This window comes from Bactrocera dorsalis, chromosome 1 (assembly GCF_023373825.1).
Source record: "Bactrocera dorsalis isolate Fly_Bdor chromosome 1, ASM2337382v1, whole genome shotgun sequence".
Taxonomy (NCBI): domain Eukaryota; kingdom Metazoa; phylum Arthropoda; class Insecta; order Diptera; family Tephritidae; genus Bactrocera; species Bactrocera dorsalis.
This window is the reverse complement of record NC_064303.1, coordinates 7,030,722-7,058,211: the sequence shown is the minus strand read 5'-3', so window position 1 is coordinate 7,058,211 and position 27,490 is coordinate 7,030,722. Positions and strand designations below refer to the sequence as shown.

Here is a 27,490-nt window from a genome sequence, read left to right as displayed (position 1 = left end):
ATTTAGTAGTGAATTGTTTTATTTACAGGGAATTAAAAAATTCATCTCGGCCAAAAAATGGAATTAACTCGAACATTTTTGTGCGATCATTTTTCACAACTTTCGACGTGGATTATCACGACAAGAGTGCATCGATGAACTAAAATCTTTGTATGGCTATGAAGCACCATCCTATAGCACTGTGAAAAACTGGTACAACGAATTCAATCGTGGCCGACGCTCGCTGAAAGACGAATTCCGTGAAGGTCGTCCAAAAACAGCCGTTGTGCCAGAAAACATCGATGCCGTACGTGAACTGATAATGCAAGACCGTCATGTAACATACCTTCAGATATAGGCATGCCTATGCATTTCTCCCACCAGCATACATTCGATATTGCATGAACAAATGGCCGTAAAAAAGGTTTGTTCTCGTTGGATCCCGCACAATTTGACAATCGCTCAAAAAAAGGCTCGTGTGGATTGGTGTAAAGAAATGCTGAAAAAATACGATCGCGGTGCTTCAAAAGACGTTTGTAAGATCGCCACAGGTGACGAATCATGGATCTATGCGTATGAGCCCGAAACAAAACAGCAATCGACCATGTGGGTCTCCCAAGACGAGCCAAATCCCACAAAAAAATATAAAAAAAAAACATTTTCGTTGATAAATATGCCTATTTTCATTATTAGACCAGAAATATATATAGCAGCCCTCGTAATAAAGTATAAAGTTACCTGGAAGTTCGAAAATCTTCATATTAGATATATGGGGTTCAGGGAAGCGTTGTCCCCATTCAACCCATTTTTGATACACAGAGTTGCTATCCCAAACATTAACCGATATTTTCGAACAAAAGTCAACTATAGATACCGGAATCCACATATTCGGTTCGGAGTGAGACTCGGGTAGTTTTCGTACCGAAAGCAGGTAGAAACAACCCAGCCTACTCAAAACATTAAAGGCCTATAAGCTTAACTACCTTGCTGCTGAGAAGATCATGGACGTGGACATTAGGGCCGGAGCGCCGCCTTGTCTAAGGCGCAGCAGCATATACGAAGAGCAGTTCAGTAGAGACTGCACTTCATACATTGGTATTTAATATCGAAAGGGCTCTTGAATATAAGGAATACGCTCTTGGATCATTCCGGGATATTTTCGGAGCCTTCAACAACGTCTCTCTGTTCTGAATAGTATCCAGTCAATAGGTGTTTTCAACTGGGAAAGAAAGTTCAAAAAAAAAAATTATGGCGTAAAGGTATGTTAGCTACGTGCAACACTCTAAACATCTATGCTGATGGCTCGAAAATGGATGATGGAACTAACATAGTGCCCAGAGTTAGGCATAAGGCAATTTTTTAAGTAGCCGGACCACTGCAGTATATTTCAGGATGAGGTTTTTGCCATTGCTAAAGCAGCGGAGCTGGTCTCTAATACACCTGTAGGCAATTCCACAGTCAACATCTACATAAACAGCCATGCAGCAATCAAACCAGCATATCGGCCAGAACATCCGAAAACTATGGGAGACCCATGCATTGTCTGTACGACGATCTCGACAGAAGCATGACAAGGAAAATCAAAACACTATGAAACGAGCACCCTGGATGCAAGACTGCAAAAGTTATGTGCAAAACGGTAGATAGCAAGTACAAAAATTTCTTTTTGGCACTCGAAAGAAGAGAGTGTGATAGAGTTCTTGTGCTCTTGTCCAGCTTTGGTAAGACTTCGCTGCATACATATGGGGTCCCCACGGTATGATACACTGGAGCGCAGGCATCCTAAAGGATGACTAAATCTTTTGGACTTAGGAACTGAACTCCATTTGGTATCGCAAAGGACCACAACTGGTCTATTCGTGGCTTATCGCCAACCAATTTAACCAAACCTAACCTTGTGTACTAATAGGTGAAAGAATCACATGGAATTTTAAATTGTGCCGTATGGGAAGTAGGTGTAGTTGTAGTCCCACTTTCGCACTGTGACGTCAAATTATGAGAGGCATATCAGGTACTTAGTTTAGTCGAAATCAGTCTGTTAGGGCGGTGTCACACCCATCGCCAGACAGTCTCCCGGATTTCAACTTTTCTCGCCATCCTGATATACACATAATCCTATATTTATTTCGCTTAGTTTTTGGTGATACGTACAACCGTTAGGTGAGAAATATGTAAGTGTAACTAAATACTAACCATAACTAAAACTATATTTGTCAAAATATTTTGAACTCACCGAAAAAGCAGCAACAAAACACCAGAGAATACAGCGTTATAAAAATGATGCGCACATCGGTGCGGTCGAAAATATATTCGCGATCATCTTCGTCCAGCATTATGTCGCTGTCATTAAAACTAATATCACTAGTGCCGCCATTTGGAAAAGCTATTTGACTGCCACCGTGACTGCCATTACCGTTAGTAGCGCTGACGTTTTCATACGCACTTCCAACACTGCTGGCAGCGGGCGCTAATGGGGGCGGCTCAGCGGCCATGGAGCTATTAATAGTTTCGCCGAGTGTTGCCGCCACTGCAGAGAGCGCCGTGGCGGCGGTGGCATTACACAATGCCAGCAAAGTGGAATTCAAAAGAAATGACGTCAATACGCCCGAATTCAGAGCTTTTGGACTTTTTGTCGCGCACCTAATCGCGCGCGTTCTCACTGCGCCTTTTGTATGAGCCATTTCCGTTCGGACGCTGTCGGTCGGCGAGTGGCAGCGCCGCTTGCGCTTGCAATGCTTTCTTCTATGTTTGCCAATGCGCGCATTAAGGTGGCGCTTTTTGTTGCACATTATGGGTTTGCACACGCGACCCTCGCCAGCGAGCGCGTCACTTGCAGCACCAACACTATTCGTGCTTTTTGAGCCGGATGCGCTCTTTAAACCCGGCTCAGCGATAAGTACTGCTGCCGTTAGGGCCAAGTGCTGCTGTTGCGCGATTGTGCGTGTTTTTGTCCCATTTGCCTGCCGGCTATCGAGCGCCGCGGGTAACGCTGACACGCGTGTTGAAATTTCCGGCGCTGATAAAGCGCCCACTCTGGGCGTTGTGCAAACAGTGGTGGCGCGCCGCATGTGGTAGCGCGCTGGCTGCTTATGCAAGCGTGTGTGCGGCGCGCTTTCATTATCACTTTCTAAAGCCTGGCGCTCATAATTCCATTTAATGTAGTTATCAGCGCGGCAGCATGAATTATTGTTACTTAAAATGCGCTTGCAGCGGCTGACATCATTCATTTCGTGCAACATTACAGTTGGCGTTGTTGTTGTTGTTGCTGTTATGCCGCACATGTTGTTGACATCGTTCATCTCTGCGCTTAGCCTCAACGGTTGGTGGTGTTGTTGTTGCTGGCGCTTGGCAGGGCGCTGCTCGTTTTGTTGATTAAAATTTCCCAGCGTTGCGTGCCTTAAATGCTTCGCTTGAGCGGCGTTGGCAGCGACATACTCATTGTGATTATCTTGATTGCTTAATTTTGTCGTAACTCTTGTTGTCCTTGCTGTTATTATCGTTGTCGTTGTCGTTGATGCTGTTGTTGTTGTTGCCGTTGTAGCATTGCTTGCCACATTTCCCACAAGTGTCTTTGACTTGGCGACTCCTGGCCTTTGCGCTGTTGCTGCAAGCGTTGACATTATTACATTGTTTGCATGTATATTACTATTTGTTGTTTTTGTCGTTGTTGTGTGGTTGTTGTAGCGTTTATGTTGCCCCGCTCACAGCCACTGTAATAATATGAAAACATTAAAAATTAAAATCGTTGTTGCAGACATTTTAATTACGACATTACATGGTATGCGGCAGCAAATTATTTTTAATAAAGCGACGCATACATACAGACATATACATACATTTTAAGTATACACGCATATATGAACATACTCTATAAATATTAGAATTGCATATAAATTTAAGAGCTTAGACTTAATTCATTAAGCTGACGGCAAAATGCATACTTATGTTGATGGCAGACGCTTGTGTTTGAGTATGGAACTACCGGCATCTAGTTCAGACTTCGAGTTTAACATCACCAAAGATCATAATTATGCACGGAACGTGGTTATTAAGTTATCACCGAAATTTGGAACACCCAAAAGGAAACTTTGGAAACCCTATAAAAAATATACGTAAATGATCAGAATTAGATCTGATTGTACAGACAACTTTTCCTCTCCAAAAAACTGCTCATATAGTATGTCGGAACCGCCGACCGAAGTAAAAAAATTAAAAAATCTTACTATTTTTTGCCCACAGTAGTACACATACAAGTTAAATGCTCGAAGTCCATTTATTGTATGAAAAACTTGTTCATTTATCAAGATATCTTCAGGAAATTTGCCGCGGATAAATGCTAAAGGAAGCCAAAGAATCTACGAACAATTTGTTCGGATCGGTCAGTATAGCAAAGCCGGCGCAAAGATAAAGTTCATCAATAGAAATTTTTTGTTTCCTTATTAAGTAGCCTTAAAAAGTGGGGACTCTCACCAAAAATGGTATTTTGGCTCTACGAAACCATAGTCAAGCCAATAATCTTCGTCTCGTCTGGTGGAGGACGATCGAAAATACTAAATTCGCTAAGAACGAGAACATTAACGCTTTAACGTGTTCAAAAGCGGCTCACATCGGCATCTCCGGCATTGCGAACTATACCTACAATAAGTATAAGTGCCACACTAGCACCCGTGGACATTGCCGGCAGGTGCATTGCTGCAAAGTCTCAGCGGAGCTGTCTATATATAAAGAGAATCAAAAATGGACGCCATTCAGTTCTCATATATTTCAACTGTATCATAAAAACTCATATCACTGTGTAACAGGCGCTGAAGGCAGAGTCTTTTTTGCTATTCAAATATCGACCTGGATGGAGGGACATTCGTCGCTGGGGAAAACACGCAGTGAACTTTTTCACACATCAGCCGAAGCTAGAAGGAAAGATTGAAGAGGGAGTTTTCTATAAGGAGACGAAATGCTACGAAGTACAGCATCTTTTACTTGTAGAGAGGTACGCATTCACTCCGACAACAGAGCGACAATACTTTTGCTGAGCTCGCTGACTGTACGTTCAAAGCCAGTCCGGAAAACCAACCTCATAAGAGATAGATCAAGCTCTTTTACTATCAGATTCTTCGGGTAACTGATGGATCGCTGGTAACTGTGAAGCCGATGAGGGGACAACCTTGCTCCGTTCCCCTCTGAGTGGGAACGAGTTGGGTATACATTGAAGAAAAATCTCTAAAGTGTTCTTGTTTGAGAAGTTTATTTCAATTGTATTTCTTAAAAGATTTGTTTTTGTATTTAAAAAAAAAAAATTTTATGTAAAATCATGAATTTGAATAATTTTCGAAGTATTTCGAATTTCGAAAAACCATCGAAATAGTATTTTTTATTTATCGTTTACAATTAAAAATTGTTTGTTGTACGAGCAATGCCACCATCGAAAACAAGAAGGTACACTTGGAATATTTTGTCTCTATGCTCTTGCGTTTTAGCACTGAGCCTATAGACAACGTATGCGCTTAGAAAGCATTGGTTCACAACCCGCTTTTGTACGACGACGGTTTGATGATTTTGACCTAGATTAGAACAAAAAAAAATCATTAGATATTTTCATAAAGCCATCACGGCAGTGCATTTGGAAAGAATCCACAATCTTATTTTCAGGTGCAAAGTCGGCTACTTGCCTTTAGCATGTTGTCGTAATCGCAGGAGTAGTAAGATTAAAAATCTTGTCGAAAGCAATGTTTTAAACTTGTATGGCGGAGAGTGAGGTGGAAACATCCAGTCAGTTTTCCACCATTGGTCCTGCTTTTATAAGGCCGAAATTGAATCATCTTCGCAGTGTTACTTTTGGCAAACTAGGAGACCTTATCGAAGTATACATTAGGCGTCTCAACAACATTGTGATAAGTTCAAAACACTTTGGCGATTCCTGAGGATATGATCAGTTATGTAGGAGTTTTAGATACCACAACAGACCGACATTATAAGCAGTTCAAGTAAGATTTCTATAAAAATCGAGTATTTAACCTTACTTTAATTCTTGAAGCTTGTAAGTTGTTTATATCAAATAACTTTGCTGGAAAAAACTAACAAAATGTTTTCGGTTGGATATAAACCGTTGGCCGATAACGTTTATTTTACATTAACAGATTTAGTTATTCATCGAGAGATAACACGATCAAAAGAGTACAGCAAAGCCTTCAAAACCGGTCAAGAGATCCTTGAAGACATGTCTCGTTCTTGACGACCCTTGACCTCTTCAACTGCTGAAAATATAAAAAAGTAAAGGATATGGTATTTCAACGTCGTCAAAAACGTGTTAGAGAGATGGTTAGAGAGCTCGACATCTCGCACGAGTCCGTTCGAATGATTTTGGCGAATATTTTGGGTATAAAATGCTTTCTTGCTCGACTCGTCCCGATAAAGCTGAAGTTTTTTCGAAAAGTTTACAGTAAGCAGGTCTCTTTGGACATGCTTCATCGTGCGAATTCCGATCCCTCATTCATAGAGAGTATTATAACTGCCGTTGGGACATGAGTTTATGAGTTTGACATGCAAACAAATCAACAATCATCTGAATGGAGGGCAATAACCAGCCGAAACTATATTAACAACGCCAAAGCCACACAAAAATCAAAGTGATGCTCATCGTTTTTTTTTCTTTGATATTCGTGATTTGGTGTATCATGAATTTATTCCGGAGGGACAAGCCCTCAATAAGGAATTATATTTGGCCGTATTGAAGCATTTGCCTGACAACATCTGTGGAAAACGACTGGAATTTTGGAAGAACAATTCACAGATTTTACACGATGATAATGCACCATGCATCTATGAACGGTTGTGACCAAAATTATAGCCAAAATCGCAATGAGTACCATAGAGCAAGCACCGTATTCAATGGATGTGGCTCTGTGTGATTTTTTTTATGATCCCAGGGCACCCGTTTTCAGTCGATGAAAGTGATAAAACAAAATTTGCCGAAGGAGCTGAAAGCCATCCCAAAGAGTGCTTATAAAAAGTGTTTCGAGGACTGGACAAAGCATATTACATCTGGTTTCGGTTACTTTGAAGGCGACAAAATAAATATTGATGAATAATTAAATATTTTGCGTTTTATTTACACAAAAGTACCGGGTACGTTTTTGTCACAATATGTATACATAGAAATGTTTTAATGAGGACTAAATAGTTCTTAAATATGAAATCTCAACAAACATCTTTCCAAATTTTATTATTAGTGAAGATTTCAATATCTTTATTATAATTCCATTCTTTTGTACTAGATTTCATAAAGCTCTTAATAAGTCTATAAAAAATGTAATAACACTTACGATTTCACACCTCTCCATGCAGCCCTCAACTATGCGCTCATTTTAGCTTCAACAGACTAAACCAAACATAAAATGTATTTCTTCTTTCCATTTTTTTTTATAAACGTCCGCATAACCCAATAAAGCAAACTGAAACCTGCTATTAATTTTGTTGGGCTGCAAATAACTGCCAAACACTTTAGCCCCTTTCAGCAAACGGCAGCAAAATAAATGCAGTCCAACGCTAAATCATGCACTTTGCAAAATTAAAAAGAAGAAAAAAATATTTATATAAAAAAGGCGAATCGCACTAAAACATAGACACGCAAATCTACAGCCATTAGGCCAACTGGCAACCGGAAAAGGGTAAACCTACAATTTGTAAGCGAACGGCCAACAAAACGCCCAAATTGCTCCATTACGTATACGCCCCGTTGCCGCGTGCAGAGTGTAGTTTGTATGTGGCGCAAAATTGTTGATGCCAAGCAAAGGCGCAAAAACATCCGCTTGCTAACTTTGCATGTCTAGCATGCCACAGAATACTTACTACTTTATCAAGCGACGCGCGTGCAAAAATTTGTTGCATAAAAATGTGAGTGAGTGGAGGCAACTGCGTTGAAAGAAGTAAGCCACAAGGCAAGTTGTAGTATTTTTAAAGCTGAATTTTATTAATAAATTTTTGTTTTTGTTTAATGCTTGCCACGCTGCGTCAATCTTCAGCATTTTGTGTCTTTCTTCAACACTTGCCTTTCGTGTTGCCACAAATTTCCGTTTGACATGCTGCCACCGTCAACTTGCTTCGCCTCACTTTTAATACAACTAAGTGTTGTTGATAGTTCTGTTATTGTTATTGCTTTTAGTTTGCTTGCCAGCTGCCATTTAATATGCCGCGGTATTTTTCTTGTGTCGCACGCTATCGAATTTCATTAAGGAATTTTTTATATTTTTTTCTTTTATATATTCGCTTCCGTTGTCTTTCGTAAAACTATTTTCGTGCTTTTTCTCTTCTTCAACACTAATTCTTTGTAAATTCCATATCTTTAATTATCGCTTACACTCAAACTTATCGCTTTTTCATACTCGCTGCCTAGAGTCCTTACAGCGCTTGACCCACTGCCCTTCCAATTAAATTGTCTTTCCAGCCACTTGCCGGCTATGGCATTTTGCACTTTTCTTCAGGCTATAGACAGCAATTTCTTTATTCTGCTGCCGTTTTATTGCCCACTTTCAGCTACTCAAATTACAACCTGCTGCTGGCCTACTGTCTAGTGCTCCACTGCAATTGCCCCATTTGGCTTTTGCTTCTTCGGTTTCTTACTCTTGATTTGCCCAACGTCTGGTCTTACTTAAGAGTTGTAGTTGGAATTTTATTTCACCTTACTTGCTTAGCTCTGCCTTCATTTTTTTACCACATAAATTTATATATTTATGGCATTCGTTTTTGCTATACACCGCCATTAGCACAACACATGTGGGTGCTCGCTAGAGCTGGCAGCAATTTTCGTGAGTTCTTTTTTTTCGTTGTTTTCTCTTATCCTATATATGTATCTATACCTAAAAAAATATATAGAAAAACCACTAAAAAATCTAAAAAAAAAATACCTAAAAACATACAAAAATTTTGTAAGCATTGAATTGCCCTTCTTCATCATCGATTTTTGTTTTTGACTTTTTCTGTAATCGTAATTTATTTCTCTCACGCAATTCAATGATTTTATGTTTTTTTTTCAATTTACGTCACTGCTGACGCACAAAATTGCACACTCACTATTCGGTGTTTATGTAACTGTTTTATTGATACTGAAATTTAGAACTTACTAATCACTTTTTTATTTAAAATTTTATAACTGGTGATAAAAGCTCTCGAACTAGTTTGATTTGCGAGCCAAATATTCTCTGTATCGTCACCTAAAATGCAAAATAACGTATCGTCAAAAAAATCGAAATTGAATATTTTATTTCCTACGATTCCCTCCATTATATTAGCTATATGTAGCATTAAATTTTCAGTTTCCGATGTCGGATATAACCAATACATAACCAATATATAACTAATATGTAACCAGTATATAACCAACATATAACTAATATATAACCAACATACAACCAATATATAACCCCTTTATAACCAATATATAAACAACATATAGCCCCTTTATAACCACCTTATAACCAAAACTTAAATTAAAGCTGTCTTCCAAATGGACCGATCAAACTCAAGTTCTTGTATGGAAAACTTGTTTATTTCACAATTTTATTCCCAGAATAAATTGTTAAAATCAGGTATTTTTAGGGGGGCTTTTGACTGGCCTAACATCTTCTAACTTTTATCAGGTATGTTTAAATTAAGAGGTCGATCTTAATATGGATCTCATTTGGATAGCCAAGACCGCCAATGCTAGCCCTTTAGTATTGAACAAAACAAAAAATCAACAAAGCATTTTGAAGCACATTTATTGAGGTGGTTAATATATCCGTATATTTGTCCTTCAACGAAGATATGACTGCGGCGATATTTCAACGTCTCATAAGCATTATAATGAGTTATTTTAAAGATAGAAGGCGGATCTTTGATACTGTAGAAGGCACCAAGAACTACTCTATTCTCTGGTGCTGAGAAGTCGATCTAAGAAATAAATGCAATGAATGCTTAAATGGTCTTCGCCAATGGTTCTCTTCTGTGAGTCTGAGACCGACGCTGCTGGGGATTAGCCAGTATGCCACCCATTGCCATCCAGTGAGATGAGCTCGAGCGATTATAGCAGCTATTTTCGTTTAAAATAGTACTTATCTGCAAAAACTGAGGAGAGGAACATGAGCATCAAAATAAGACAGCAGCGGTGGTAATCCTCATCCAAAGAGCGCTAAACCCACAGACTTATACTGGACATCCGCTCGTGGATAGACAGACGACACGGGGACCTAGATTTTTATCTGACCCAAATACTTAGTGGACGCAGATGCTTTAGAAGCTACCTTTACAGTTTTACTATCGATAATTTAACGCCACTCATGTATCAGTCGGCTGATAAATGAAAAGCTGTTAGCAAAGGGTCAACATTCATAATGACAAAACTGAGGCTTTTTCAATAGATTCAGCGTCCATCAGTTCGTACAATACAGCAGACTTAAATGTCCTGTTCCTCCCAAGACGTAATATTTAACCGGTGGCTACGTGGGTGAGTCTTGAGTTGGAAGTAGGTTAAGTTCAGCGGATTAAAGTTCCGCAACCCGGCTTTCCTGCTAAGCCCTCGTGAGGTCAATTGATTGAGTGCTAGAACACAAGATGCAGATGGAATGTGTTGAATCATTCCCACTCCGGTGTGAGCAAATCCTATGATTATCCGACCCAAACAAGTCTGATGATGAAGTAGCTTGGTGCTATCTCCAACCAACAATCTTTGAATGCCGACTACGAATAACCGCAGTTGTTCAAGTTTTCATTAGTAATAATGTGCTAATCTTTAAATTTCATCGTACAAAACTTGGATAAGTCCTGGATTTTATTTCGAGATTCTAAAAATGAGTGCAAATAATGAAATAATTTGAATATTTATGCAATATATTGCAACAATTAAAATAGTAAAATTCTAGACACATTTTTGCCAAACAACCTGAAACCGCCCTAACCTACATTTGAATTAACAAAAGTAAAATTTGGCAATCTAGTGTCAACATATTATATCCACATAAAATATATCTGACCTAAATACGTTTATTTATAACCCTTAATATTTTCCAATGTATGAATATAATATATCTCAATTTCCTATAATACTTTAAAAGCCATTAAATTGCAATAAATATGGAAAATATATTGAATCCGCTGCAAATTACTTTTTGAAATAAATAAATCTGCCGCCAACAACGTTTTATTCAACAACAACATAGACTTTTTGCAATCAAATGAAGCGCTTACCGCACATATAAAACAACGTTGCATAGCATTAGGCGCTAATGCAGTAATTTATTAGCACTTAATCTTCATAAGCGACAAATATAAAACGGCAGCTGTTGGCACAATAAAATATGCAATAATACGAAGCAAAAACTCAATTAATTACTTGCAACACAAGCGCGTCTTGCACGGATGCGCAGCAAAAGTACGCTTAATTTGCAGCTGCCGTTTTTACGCCCACATCCATCTCGGTCAATTAGTGCGCAATGCGAAGTCGTACAAGTTGGTTTTGCGGAACTTTCAACCGTAAATATTACATAACTAATTGCAGTAGCGTTCGCAAGCCATTCAAGTGCAATTATTTAAAATTTAAGCAACTTGCAGCTTCCGCAAACTGGCTCAGCACAGCAGACTTAAGCTACAGCGCTAACGCTGATAAGCAGCTGCTCGGAAGCTTAAGTGTGCGTGTTAGTGGCCATAAGTAAAATGCTGTCAAGTTAAAGGATATACTTTCGTAGTGCGTTTCTTAATTGAGCGTATGGCTTCATTGGTGTAATGATGGCAGCTGGTTTTAGTTGAGGCGGAAGTACTTTTGAGTGAAGCAAAGAAATTATGTAAATTTTTACAAACGCTGGCAGATGTTCTACTTAAATTTTTTTCGTAGCAACTCTTCTTTGAACTTTGAAACTATTTAACAAAAGATTTTTCCATACTTTAGGATAAATATATCGTGTTAACGATACTACAACATCGTCAAAATATTAATTTAACAGTGACACTCTTTATACTGCATATTATTCAAATATTCTCTTCCAATGCGTCAATCGTCCTGAGCTTATCTGTGCAGGAACGTGACTTCACATAACCTCACAAAACATAGTGCAGCGGTGTAAATTGTCTGATCGTGGAACCTACGCTACTTGTCCACTTCAGCTGATAATGCACTGAAATCGTCTAAATCAATGTACACCATTTTCTCCATTGACTCAGCAATGGCTGGTGGATTATCATCACTCGACATTATCATGCGACAATTTTTGTTTTTTTAACATGACAAGTCAACTTAAAGTGGTTTTCGCAAATCATCAATACATCAAAAAGAAAATCTTCTAGTGAAAATTGGGACGGGTGGCCATCTCAGCTTGGATTCATCCACCCAACGTGTTCCGTAGTATGTATGCTCATTATGAAATGGCAAACCACGCTGAGTATAACTCAAGTAACAGCAAAGAGGCCAACTTCGAAAAAAGGATTTTCAAAAAGTATACTCCAGGTATTTTGCCTTGAATATTGAAACCTAACGCATTGCGAGTTCTGACTAAACAATCGACATTACTACAGTCCCCATCACACCTTCGCCTCTGTTTCTAGTAGCAGTTCTTGGTGATGCTAGCAGGCGACGTCTAGCTAAGACAGATGTATTTATCCATCCTTTTCTTCCAGCTAAAATGCTTTCAATGCGGCACTGAAGAAGGGATTGTTCTGCCATTGCTAATGAGGTAACTGGTGGAAGGTATAAAACCCTAAGCACAGTGTTTCCCTGAAGAAGAAAAGCGGGCTTGGATATCAGGCCGAGACGAGTACAGCAAGTGCACTTGCTGTCCGGCTAGCGATTGCACGCCAAAACTGCTTTGCTACTTATCCATGAAGGCACAGAACTCGATAGCGTTGAAAACGTTAACACTATGGAAGAGAAAGCTATGCTAAGTTATCCAGGGGACGATAAAAGTTCTCAATCGGCGACAAAGAATACAAAAAATCTGCACAGGGGAGGTTGAAAGCAATAGTGACCTAATACTTAAGTGGTGTTCAAAGTCAATGAAAGACTTAGCGGGAAGTCCAACTGAATACGGTGGAAGAGGAAAAGTTGGCTTTGGCAACAGTAAAAATGGAGAAGGACCGAACGTACTGCAGGTCGCTTCCCTAATTCACATCCACGGCTACGGTATTCGCAAACGGGTCAAGGAAGGAACTACAGCCAATAGTAGATGTCCTCTGAAAACGGAAGAAGTGGGACCGACCAAACAACCTACAACGTGTGGTAAACAAACCGCTTTGGCAGCTAAACAAACAGATGCTAATTGGGATCAAATTTCACACGAAAATAAAAAGAATGCACCGATCTTGGAAAAAATACTTATGAATCGGTTTGAGCGCTCAGTTTAAATAACCAGTCTATTTTGTTTATGATACATTGGAAATAGTTATAAGTCAACGATTAAAAAAAATTATCTCCAAATATTTACTAATATATATGTGTCATGGCTTCTTGGGAAGTGCATACAATACTTGAATAAAACCACTCTTACCCACTCTTGTATCTTTTTTATAAATTTTATAAATACTAAGCACTCATATTCCTCCAAAAAAGCATCATTGTTATCGATTTATTAAACACGCCTTCTTGCCTGGCCAGATGAGTATTTGCCAACAGCATGTCTGCAGACACCTTTGTCAGCCGAACAATATGTTTTATTTGTTGCCACAAAACTGCTATTAATGTCTATAATGGACAGTAATAAAATTGGCTATAAATAATTTCGTTTTATATCTTGGCCGATGGGAATGAAATGAATAAAAACATGACAGAATAAAAGCGCCGAAATAAAGAAGGAAAAATAAAGGTTAAGTAGCCGTTGTTGAATTGATTGGTAGACACAAGTGACAAGTTGACAGGTACTAAATGAGATGTGCAATACTGACAGAACGAAAATGCAGGAGAGTAATGGGAATTAGAATTAGATATATTATTTAGAATAAAATATTGTACACTTTTTAGCGGAGAAATAAATAAATCAATTGAAGAGAGTTTAGTTTCTTCGAAGGATATGTCTATGAGAGCGGGTTAATTTACAGGGACCCAAAAAAAACGGAAAGGAATATAATTCTAAGGAATCATACTGAACAACTTTGCCAAAGAGAATATGGATCTAAATATGGTGTATTTTTAGAATGAAATGACTTTTTTATATCAAAAATTGTCAATTAGTCAGCAATGTGGCCAAAATATTTTTTCACATTGAAATTATGTGGGAAGCTTTTTTATAATTATTTATGACTTTTTATTTATATTTTATTTCTCACTCTTATTGCTCTTCCGTGATTTTGTTTATGTTTCAGTAATTTATTTTTGTTTATCTTAAGACTATTCACACATTTCGTGCCAGAAGCCAATAAATTTTTGTTGATTATGACCTTCAGCTATTGCTTTATAGCTTAAAGGTTTTTAGTAAATGACGCGTGCGTTAGTTATTGAAAATCTATCAAAATTATGAGACATGTGTTATACATATCTTAGATCGATAAATGGGTAAAGTTATTTATTAAAAAAAATAAATAAAAATATTTTTTATACTAAATTTGAACGAAAAAAATTTTTGAAAAAGAATGGACAGTAATAACATGGCCTAAAAATAATTAAATTTTTTGAGATAAAAAAATTTTTGAAAAAAAAAAATTTAAATAAAAAATTTTTTAAATCAAAAAACGGCCTGAAAATTATAAAAAAAATGTTCTTAATAAATTTGAAATAAAAGATTTTTGAAATAGAAAATTTTTTTAAATAAATTTTTTGGAAAATTTTGAATAAAAAATTTTTGAAATAAAATTTGTTCTTAAAAAATGTGATATATTTTTTTTAATATTTTTAAATAATTTTTTTTTTTTTATTTTTATTAACCAGAAAAAAATCAGAGTACAAAATTTTATACCTTTGCTTCACTTATGTACTTCATATTAATCTTTTCCTAAATAATTTTTTGGGATAGAAAAAATTTTGAAAAAAAAATTGTCTAAAAAAATATAAAAAAAAAATTTCTTAATAAATTTGAAATAAAAAATTTTTGAAATATAAAAATTTTTTTAAATAAATTTTTTGGAAAATTTTGAAAAAATAAACTTTTAAATAAAACTAGATCTTAAAAAAATTGATATAAAAAATAAAAAAGTTTTGAAAAAAAAAAATTGTTTAATAAATTTTTTGAAATAAAATTAGATATTCAGAAAAATTTTTGAAAAAAAAAAATTTAAATAAATTTTTTGAAGTAAATTTTTTCCCATATTTTTTTTTACCAGAAAAAAAATCTGAGAGCAAAACCTTGTACCTTTGCTTCACTTATGTATGTACTTATGTACATACATATTAATCTTTGTCTAAATAATTTTCATAAATTAACCTAAATCTGCTTCAGCCTTAATAAAAATCATCAATATTCTTGAATTTTCTGACAAACTCATTAGTAACTTGTTTATAGCAAGCTCAATCTGCAATAATTACCTCAGTAAGAAATAAAAAACACAATTATATATAATTGTATGCCCTCTCAAATCATAAACGCACTCAAACAAGTACTCAATCACCAAGATTTGTCTGACAATTTACTTTATTGAATTTTGCAGCTCACAAGTTATTTTCCACTCATTCAAAATTGAAGTCAGTTTAAATTTATGATTTCTTCACCTTTCAACCATACCTTCTTACATATACAACACACATATTCATTTCAGCTGCTTCCGGGTGTTCGTGCATTTATTTTTGCCACGTGCGGCAGTCCTCTCATCACTAACTGCCTGCTTGCTGCATTGACACCTGGGGCTACATGTGAATTTTCTTGAGTGTGTATGAGTGTGTGTGTCAAATATGAGTAGCACCAAGAATGGAAAATGAATAAATAAGCATGCTTAGTTGATTAGTAGCTTGTGCAAATTATTTCTTAAAAAGTTTGTAGCTTCTGACCTACTTAAGTGTTGCGTATACGCCATGGTGATAGATTGACTAGAAACATGTTAATTAGGAAATTTTTTAAAAAGAAGTTAAGTTTTCACTTTTATGTATGTCACGTTTTTTCTTTCAAACAGCAATTGCAGCACACATTCAGTAAAATGTTCAATCTTAATGCATGATACCCGATCGAACAGCGTCCAGTTAGAGCTCCTACAACTGTTGAAAGACGAAACTTGCTGATAGCGGTAGATGTTTTTCGTTACCCAATGATTATTGAGCTGATCTGAGGCCTAACAGTAAGCGACGAAGCGCTTATCTATCCCATTCTACAGTGATTGAGACTGAAGTACCTGTTCTAGCAAGCTCATCAGCCTTACATTTCCTTACAATACCGATGTGGTCATGCACCCAAACTAGTGTTATTATAAAATAACTCGATGCTAGAGATAAGGAGTCTAGACATCTCTTCATTAGCATTTAACGTACAGGCAGCAAACTCAAAGTTAATTTTGTTGCAAGACTAAAACTGGAGCTGATGGAAAGTATACTCCTCACAGAGTGCTTACTAATAATAAAATACTACGGTCCACTTTTTTTAAGAGGGGGATTTTAATGAAGGCTTTGTTTAATTTACATAATAAGAGAACTTTAATTACAAAAAAAGCTTAAATATCAGATTTCATTGTGGAAAGCTTCTATTCCAGAAAGAATTGCGTGACCTCGTATTTACACACAGCAGTTTTAAGAGAGTTTTCGCCATATGAAATCATTCTAATTCCATATTTTATATTAGGAGAGCTTTCAGGTAGTTAAGCAAATTTTAGCTTTCATTTCAGGCAAGCTTTTTGTGAAAGCTCATTTATCTACACAAGTTTTTTAAATAATAAAAGAGCATTAATTATTCATCAGATTTCATTCCAGGAAAGCTTGTTGTGAAAGCTCATTTATCCACAAAAGCTTTGGAAATTAAATATTAAGAGAGCTTTCATATATTCATTATATTAGGAGAGCTATCAAATAGTTAAACCAACTTCAGCCTTCACTTCAGGAAAGCTTTCGACATTTTAAACCATTATATTTTCATATTTTATATTAGGAGAGCTTTCCTGAAATTAAAGCTGAAATTGATTTAACTACATCAATCTCAGCTTTCATTTCGGGAAAGCTTTTTGTGAAAGCTCTTAAATATTAAGAGAGCTTTCATATATTTATTATATTAGGAGAGCTTTCAGGTAGTTAATCCAATTGCAGCTTTCATTGCAGGAGAACTTCTTGTGAAAGCTCATTTATCTACTTATGTTTCGGAACTTAAATATTAAGAGAGCTTCCATATATTCTTTATATGAAATTTTTTACTCCAGAAACACTTCTTATGAAAGCTTACGTATCTAAACTAGTTTTGGTTACCGTTTTTAATAACTGTACGTCAATGTATCCATATATGCTGTTTCAATAACCCTTATTTTGCTTGGAATTTATATTTAGAAAAGAAAGCAATTAAGGAAAATGATAATATTAAATGTAGTTAACATATTGACAGACAGGAAAAATATATTTATTTAATGTTTTTCATTTTGTTCCTAATTTGGAGCAGCTCAAATTATAAGCAAACAACCTGAGGCTAAAGCGAATATTCGCACTAAAAAAGGACCAAAAAATAAATAAAATGGTTATGTATGTATTTAAATAAATTTTACCATATTAATAACTGTGGTTTTGCTCATTACAACCATAATAAATTTGAGACCTAAATCAACTACTAAATTATAATTGCCCACTTAATTAGGTAAACAGGCATATTAAGAGGTAGCTAAAGATATAGGTATCGGTGAGGTAATTAAAGGTGTTGAGTGAAAATATGTTTACAAACATCATAAAAGGTTTGCTAATTTTAGAGAAATTTTAGAAAAACTGTAAGCTAACTAACTTACCTGTTTGAATACATATATCAAAATTTGAAATTAATATAAAAAGTATTTGTACTTATTTGTAAATATTATTTCAACTCTGCCAACAATTATTTTTCCCTTTCGTAACGAGAAAAGTGTTTATTTGCTTGCGATTTTAGTTTTGAAAACATGTTTGCCCTGGTTTTTTGTTATGCCAACGCCTGAGGGCCTTGTATTCCCTACACACTGTTGTGCACGCCGTAAAGTATGCTATGAACTAAATAACTAGCGAAATTCCAAATTAACTGGTATGAACGTACAGGCAAAACATAAATAATAAAAGTTGCATATTTTATTTTAGCAAAAACTACGTTTGGGAGACTAGTCCTTTTTCATTAATATTTGTTTTAATCGCAACTAATTGCAATGAAGGTGTTTATGTTGATAAAAATCAACCTGAAGAAGTGATAGCGCCTACTAATTACTCTACGGAGAACATTTAATTAATATACGGCTCATGAATAGTATGTACTTTTTTCGTATTGGATAGACATTAGCACTTTTCTTCAACTTGCGACATCATAGTAAAGGTCCAAAAGAGATTGATCTTACTAACAAGTACTATATAGAATATGATCAACTTTTTTTAAGTTTTTCCTCTTCAGAACTTTGCTGCCGAAGTTGATCAAATGGCTGTCATTTTATAACAAAATATAATAATAAAGCCAGAAAATTAAGAGTTTGATGTCTTTTTCCTTACTACCAGCCTAAATTATTAGGTTTAGAGCGCTTTTAAGGACACTAGACTTGCACAAGCCCTTAAATATCAATTCTTTCCTTGTATGTTACTTCACTTCTTCCACTTTTTTAGCATATTTGCCGCACATTTTCCGCATTTAAAATTAGTTGCTCTAACGTTGCACGGCTAAGTATCATACAATTTGTGTTTGCTGGAATTTTAAATACCCGCATTTCATGTACGTTGAGTAGCAGTTAATGAATGCATTAAAATGGATTAGGTTGCGCATGAGACGCGCTTGCGTGGTTGGCCCGGTTGCCCTGGTTACTACCGTACGTAGTATGCATAAATTACAAGCACCAACTTAAATGCTAAGGCTGAAAACATAGTGGGTTTTGAAAGTAAAAATGAAAAGAGAAAGAGGTAAATATGTTAACTTTGGCTGCTCGGAAGTTATAATGCCCATCACAGATGCATTTCTTATAGCATAAAAAGGTGTACAAATATTTTTTTAATTTTTTGTAGTAGCTATATGCTGTAGTTATCCGATCTAAATAACTTATTGGGAGACAGAGAGATTGCTTTGGACAATTACATGAGTCAACGGAAAGGTTCGAAAAAATATTTGAGAAAATGTTGTGACAAGTTCTGCATGGCCGCAGGTATATATTTCTTACAAGTTTATGTTATGAAAAAATGTATTTTGTATTAAAGGCTCAAAGTAAATACGGGAAAATGGAGAACTCGAACAAATTCTAGTGCTTTATCAACCTTGCTTCAAACATTTCATAATACCATACCATACCATACTTGCAAAGGTTATCCTAAAAACTACTTAAAGGGCGGTAACACAAAACATCAGCAGCTTCAAACTCAAACGTAAGGCTAATATATCTGGTTTACATGAAAACTCCTCTGCAAATGCTTTGATGCAATATTATACCTCGGAAACTATTAGAACTATTTTGAAGCAAATTTGGTTGATAACTAATAAAACTCAGCACAAATGCAGATTTTAGTATGCTAATTCAACTTCAAATGAAATCAAACTATGGATTTCTCAAGCGCCCAGTTACCATACACAGGGAGATCCATTTCGCGGTTTCCTATTTTTTTAAAGAAAAAACACAGAAACTTAAAATTTAATGGGGAATATTTTTTATTATTCGAAAAAAAATTACTTTGGCATTCAATTTTTGAAAATTGTCTCTTTGAAATGTTGGCCGCGGCTACGGCTCAATATCTGGACTGAATCTTCTCCATAGCATATTTAAATATTTAATTAGTTTTTATAATTAACTGGATATAATGCATACTTACTGCTAAAAAATATATAATCGCAAAGAACTGTTGCTGTTCGGCTATTCTACCTTCCTATCGCTTAATCAATGATTAATTCAATTCAGATGAAAGAAGTAAAACGTTGCCTACATTTAGGCAAATTTAGCAAAGTCACACACCTATTATTTTACATAGAATGTTTTGACTGGCCATAATAGAAACTATTTCCAAATTGAATTGCTAATGTTCAGTAAAAATAATTCAACAAGTTCACACAGGAACTAAGTAAGGAAGGGAAAGAAGACAGGATGTTCCAGAATATCTTAGACACTCGCAATTCGAAAAAATAAAAAACGGTAGCATTTGGTAAAACTTTATACTAAACAATGTTGCGAAAGAATTAAATATTCGTTTTTCGACGAAGTTACTAAGTAATGGATCATAATCAAATTTATATCTGATTAATACATATTAAAGGTTATAGACTCACGTAGTTTGAATACTGTATTTTTGTGATGATAATTACTTCGCTGGAGAGTTCCGAATCGAACAAACAATACCACATGCTCAAACAAACGAGCAGAACTTGCCTTAAAACCCTACGCTAATATATTTTCCGACGCATGGGCAATAGTGTTATGATTCTTTCGTAGTGAAGAAATTATTTTTTCGCGTTAAAAAAAGCAACCAAAAGCAAACAACTTTTTATTTTTGTTACTATAATTGATTTTAAGTCTTAAATTTAAAAAATACAAGAAAAAAATATGTTTCTGCTTTCATTTGTCATTAAGAATCAACCTCTTCTCCTTCTTACTAAAAACTGTGGAGAAACGGCTAAACTGGTATATAAAGAGGCGCATTCCTAGAGACTATCTATCAGGAGCGCAACATGCTTTATGAAGGCAAGTCAAGGTTAAGGAATTCAATAACGTCCTGCCGGAAAATGTCGTAACTGCTTTGGACACTCTTGGGGTTGAATCACACCTCAAACACCTTATTTTCAGTCATATGTGCCACAGATTGATTAAAACGGAGTGGCAAAACGCGCGTGCTCGACAAAATGTGAGTAGGGAAACCTTACAAGGTGGAGTTCTCTCTTCTCTTCTATGAATCACGGTCGTTAATAACCTGCCAAAGAAATTTAAAGATCCTAACTAATTGGGCAGTCGTAGTTTTTGGCAAATGGGAGACGACATCCGTCTACAAATGACTTATCTGGGGCTCATCCTGGATAAGAAGTTTTCATGGAAGCTAGATACCGAAAAAAGCCATCGATTGCCTTGTACTGCTGTAGAGGAGCGAAAGCTGGGAAGAGCTTTTGTACCCACAATATATGTTTGATATACCAGGGTTATTATTGGAAAGGCAGGCTTTATCTTTTACAGTATCCAGAACGCCAGAACGCATCTCCAGAGATTTAACAGCTAGAATGAAGTTGAAATCCAGAACCGGACATTTAATATCTAAAACGAAGTTGAAAGCGGTCAAAATTTTGTTTTATTCTCATTATTTTCAATAAAAATGCGTCTTTACTTTACTTACGAGGAATTTAGTTGCCCTCAGGTATAAAAATTATATAAATTTTATTTCCATTTTAAATAAATATATGCATACCTTACTTTAGTTACACAACGTTGCACTTCGAAAATCCATTTGCAATGCAAAACTTTCGCACGACAACGCTACAAACTTTTCATACCCAACAGCCAGCTCTATGTTCACTGCTTCACCCCCTCAAGCGAGCAGGTGTGTAAATTTTCCATATATTAAATTATTCTAATCAGTTTTTCACCCAGTGCACATAATAGATAAACTTGCTAATCGTGGCGCTGAATCGGTGGAAAGCGCAAAACAAGAACAAACCTAAATAGCTGTATATCACCAATACACAAAACTCTCATTGGAATTAGAGTTTCCACTTTAGATTGCGCTGCCGCTATATGAGCTACTTAACAAAACACTTATATACCCTTCACACCAACTAATTTTGCCATTGGCGCAATTTGCGATGTATCGCCCACACAAAAACACACACACACGTGTACATAAACATACATATACACACATTCTAACGGTAATAGCGCAACTCGTTACTTATCTCGATAACCTCATCACAATATCCTTCAATCTATTGCCGGTGTAACGGCACTCTTACTGTTTAGCCACCCGCTCTCGTATTTAGAGATATTTGTTTTGTTGCTGTTGCTGTTGTTGTCGTTTCAGCCTGTTTATTTGTTGTCTGAGTCTGAGTTTGTGCGTTGAATTCGAAATTAGTCATGCAAAGTTTTGTGCCACACAGCGATTTATTCATGGCTATGTATCACTCAGAGCGTGTGCAACAGCTCGTGTGTCTGCAGCGGGTTTGAGGTGAGGTGCGTTGGAAGACGGTGTATAGTTGAAAGTGAGATTTGCGGTTTTGCTTGTTGCTGGCAAAAGTTTATTAAATGCCCGTGCGTTGTGCCCTTGGCGGTTTTGTTGAATGCGCATTGCTTGAGCGAGCTTGAGTGAAGGCTTAAAGGGATCATGCTAGACACTTGGGTAGAAAATTGAATAAGATTCAAAACTTTAATCTCTTGTGACCTCAATTATTACTTTCTCGAAACAGAGACAAGTTTCGTAATAAAGTTGTGGGTAAAATTATTTATGTTTTTAAAGTGAAGTTTGGATATAATAGCACTCAGGAATATTCAGGCGCAGATTTGAGTTTAAGAGCAGGAAAGAATTTAAAAATTATGTTGCTTAAAATAGCTTATTAGTGCGTGTGTAACTCGAGAAATAAGTATACTGTTTAAAGAATCCAGCATAAAATGAGCTTTACGGTATAAAAGTAAAAATTAAAAAAGTTTTAATTAAAAAAGAGTTATTTCACCATGGAATTATATTAAAAAAAATACTATGAAGTACACATCGATCCCGTTTAAGTTTTAAAATTGAAAAATTTTAAAATATTAGTTTTGTAAAAGCAAAATTTTTCATCTTAGCCCTTTCAGCCCCAAAGTTGCTTATAAGCAACTTCTATATATGTTTGACATCGTTTAAAAAGTCTTTTGGGGCTGAAAGGGTTAGAATAACTTTTTCTAATAGCGATTTCAAAACGGAGTTTTGACTAACTTTTTTGTAGTCAGATGTGAAACTTGGCAAAAAAATGCCTAATTGTAGGCAACATATAAAAAACAGGTTCGTGACTTGGCACAAACTCAAACCACAATACTTTTTTGATCAAATATTAACAGAAAAGATACTTAGACGTAAAGCACTAATTAAAGCTAAAATTTAATTCATACCCTTTTAACAAAAATTGTATAGGTAATAAAAATATTATGTGTCGGCAGAGCGATCTCTTCTTCGAAGTGTTAATTCGAACGCACCCGAATATTAATTGATAAAAAGTTGCCTTTTTTCTTCTTTTGCGAGAGCTCAACCGATCCAGACGTGGTAAGTGCAATTGCAAATTTTGTTATAAAATTTTAATTATTATAAGAAAGATTTTATTCTTTATTTATTATCCTGTGTGGAATCATTTGCACCCCACCGTTTCCCCACGGAACGAGCTACACCGTGCTCCACCTCCCGAACTATCAAAACGCCTAATTGTAGGCAACGTTATATCGTTTATCGCATGTAGAAAGTATTCTTATAATACAAGTCATCAATTTATCACTTCATAAGGTGTGTGACTTCGCTAAAATAGCGCAGTTTCCAAACAAAAATATTTCTTTGAATAATTATTGATACTAAACATATTCGAAATTAAAGCACATATCCTAACTAATTGAGTTTAAAATTTAAATCATAATCTATAATATTATTTCCACTAGAACCTACTAGGTTTGTGACTCGGGTAAATAGTAATAGTAGTAGGCAAAATTTTTTAGGTAGTAAAAATATATATTGCTTTTATGTAAAATAAAATGTTTAAAGAGTGATTTCAAAGTGGAGTTTTGACAAACTTTTGTATAGTCAGATGTGAAACTTGACTAAAAAATAACTACAAGTAACGGTATACCGTTTATCACATATTATAACAAATACTGTTAGAATACACATTATTCATTTTTATATGAAAAAAGTACTATTATATATTAATATCATTAACTTAACGCTTGATGAGGTGTGTGACTTGGCTAAAATAGCACGATCTCAAACCACAGTAATTCTCTGAACAATTATTAACAAGAAAGGTAAATACAACTATAGTATATATACTACTAACTGAGGCTAAATTTAAAACATCCCTTCATAACCGTTTATTTTTTCCAGATAATTCTCCTAGAACATACTAGGTGTGTGACTTGGGTAAAGTATGCCTAATGGTAGGCAACATTTGATTGGCATATTTTATTGCTTTATGTAAAATAAAATACTGTTCTCATAACTGGTGACAATTAAGAAATAAAGACATCTTGGTAATCTGAAAAAGACATATACAGTTTTATTGAAAATTTTAAATACCCAAAAGCAAACCTCGGACCTGTTGACCTGTTGACCTATTTGTAACCTGAAAAAGATGTATTCAGTTTGATATTAAACTTGAAATACCCAAAAGAAAGCCTTGGAGATCTCATAATGATTCCCTATTTCTCACGATAACTATCTAAAATTTTGCACATGTTCTTCTTTCACCAAAAAACTGCTCTTTTCTTGGAACACTATATAATGCAGCTCCACACAAATTCAAGGATAAGAATCAAACACATGTATGGAAAACTTTTTAATTTGAAAAGAGATTTGTACTAAATTTGAAATTTATTATTTCTAAGGCAATGGAAACTCTGAAGAAATTTTTCAGATCGGATAACAATACCTTACAAATTGATCCATCAAAATCCAGTCCTTGTATGGAAAACATTTTATTTGAATAGATATCTTCACCAAAGTCGGAACAAATTGATTTTGAAAGCAACTGTACAATCTCCTAAGAAATTGTTCAGATCGGATTACTATAGCATATAGCTGTCATACAAATTGATCCTTCAAAATCAAGTACTTGTATGAAAAACTTTCTTATTTGGCGAGATATCTTCATAAAATTTAGCATGAATTATTGCCTAAAGTAACGGTACAATCTCGGAATATATTATTCAGATTGGACCGCTATAGCATATAGCTACCATACAAATTGGCCGATCCAAATCAAGCTCTTGTATGGGAAACTTTTTTATTTGACAAGATATCTTCATGAAATTGAGCATGAGTTGTCGGCTAAGATAACGCTATAATCTCCGGAGAATTTTTTTAGATCGGACTACTACAACATATAGCTGCCATACGAACTGATCGATCAAAATCAAGATAAAGCTATTTTTTTACATTTTTATGCTATAAAAATGCAATTGTGAAGGGTATTTTTCTTTTGTCACATATTTTTAAGTTTGAAAAAAAATATATAACCATCGTAGTTCTAAACTAGTAGTTCTTTAAACTATTCTCAAATAAATATGAAACTTTAGAATCATCGTTCAACAAAAACATGTGTTGATTTGCTAAGCTGAACGGTAGCAACTAACAAAATCCACAAAAAATTTGTTATCCCAACTTAAAGTGCAAAAAATCGGTCATTAGCAACAATCGCAAAACTTTGCGGGGCAACAAACCAAGCATAAGTATTTACTTTAATGTTTTGCCAACATTAGCGCACGCATTTACTTAGGCTTGTCGGCCTTTATTGCCTACATTGCGACGCATTATTGTAATTGGGAAGTGTGCAACAACAGCACACACACGTACAAATTGAAAAGTTGTGCTTGATAATAAACCAATTTCGTGCGTTAAGTATACGCCCGACTGGACAACAATAGCGAACCTATGCAAATTTGTGTCCAATTACGCATCGGCAGCGCCGCCCGCCGCATAGGTGAATGAACGGCACATTGTGTTTTTACGGTGTTGTTTACGGACTCAAAGCAATTTGTGTAATTTTAGCAATATTTTTTTTAGGTTGCTTTTGTTGCCTTTACGCGTACGTCAAAATAACAAACCGCTGATTAGAAATCAAATCACGTGCGCCCGGTTAGGACCCGTGAATGGCTTTCATCTTAACTTCAGACATTGTCTGCTATTTTTTCTTAATTTTTATGGCGTTAATTTTGCTGTGGCAGCATTATTAACAAATACAAATGCTTTATTTGCGCTGAAGTCTCTTGACATTGTAATCCAATTAGTAAGGTGTCCACGGGCATGAGAAAAGTGCTGAAATAACTAATTGATAGTAATTATGAAAGTGAAGTTGTTGAGTGGTGTTTGAGGGAAGAGGAAATTGTGTGGCAACAATTACCCGCTTCAGTGCTAGCGAAAGGGTTCAAGTGTACTTAACTATAAAAGTTAGTCAAAAGTTTTGGAATTAAGCAAATATTATATCAAATATTAGGTAGTCGAAAAAGTGTTTTCGTATTTTGTCAATAGATTTTTTTGCATTCTTATATCTCCAGTGCTCCCAATCTGATTGTGTTATGCCATATAGTGTTGGAAAGGTGAGATTGGTACATATTTTTTTATTTATTTATTATTATAAATATAAATAAAATAAATTGAAGTTGATTAGAAATACGAAAAGACTTTTTCGACTACCCAATAAAAGTAAATTGTCGGCTGTAGAACTGACAATAGTCGCTACAGTGGTTTGTTTTATTATAAAATAAAAATAATAGAACAAAATTAGTCCAGGTAAAGCCGATTTTTTACTCCTCATGGCAAATATTGCGAGTTCGCCTTTAGTTGGCTTTTGTTTGTAAAGGACAAAACCTTCTTTTACTCTACTTAATCGCTTTGATTGAAGTAGATTTTCATAAAAAAAAATATTTAAAAAATAAAAAAATAAATAAAAACCATATCAACCGCAAATACTATTTTTAGCTTCCATTAATATGCAAATTGTTTGCCACATGCTTCGGGCTAATTTAAATAAAAAGCATATTATCAAACGCAGTCTTTATCGCTTATTTAAGCATACTTACGTACTCCGCCCTCATATCAAATTTTATTTATTTTTTACACGCATATGTTATGCTTAGGTACATTAGGGTGGGCGTTATTTCAAAGTTTTTTTTTTTTACACGCCGCTTGAAATTTCAATTTTTGGCCTGAAAAGGAGGTTAAATGTACACAAGCACTTTTTTAATTTAAACCGTACTTAAATCGTTTTACTTTTCCTAAGGATTTCATATGGAATTTATTGATGTTTTGCAAAAAATATTTTATTTCAAAAACAATTAAAAGTGTAACTTTTAAAAAGGTCTGAGTATTTTTTTTTCATAAAGGAATTACTTACAAAGTTATAAACAATGAAAGTTAAACAACAAATGTACTTTATGCAGTACACCATGTCGTATGAGCAACATAGAATTTATAAGGCACTTTTGTGAAGACTCTCGCCTTCCTACACATAGCTATTTCGCAGTTGATCTGCATGGTCTAGACTACCCATGTGTGTGTTGTAATCCTTAACGGCAATTGAACATTGTAAATGTATTTCCTGGCTCTTCCTGGATCTCTTTTTTGACTGTAGTTTGCTCAGTGCCATGAAAATTAGACGCCAATAATATTGGTTTATTATCTATCCATTTAGAAACAATTAGTTACTCCCTTGTATGCTGTTGTTGATCGTGAATTAAACTCACCTCTTTTCATTGCCTGTCTGTCTTCATGTTCGAAGGAGGTCCTTTTACACACACACACTAAACACAC

The 27,490-nt window shown here is 35.3% G+C and overlaps 1 protein-coding gene across 1 annotated transcript in view; it reads right to left on the bottom strand.

Moving 5' to 3' along the window:
• Window positions 1-27,490, bottom strand: part of LOC105225341 (uncharacterized) — a 93,779-nt gene that overhangs the window by 52,672 nt on the left and 13,617 nt on the right. Inside the window, exon 2 of the mRNA XM_049446759.1 lies at window positions 2,213-3,689. Coding sequence (XP_049302716.1) covers window positions 2,213-3,599 — 1,387 coding nt within the window. The 5' untranslated portion in view covers window positions 3,600-3,689. The remainder of the gene's footprint in view (window positions 1-2,212; window positions 3,690-27,490) is intronic.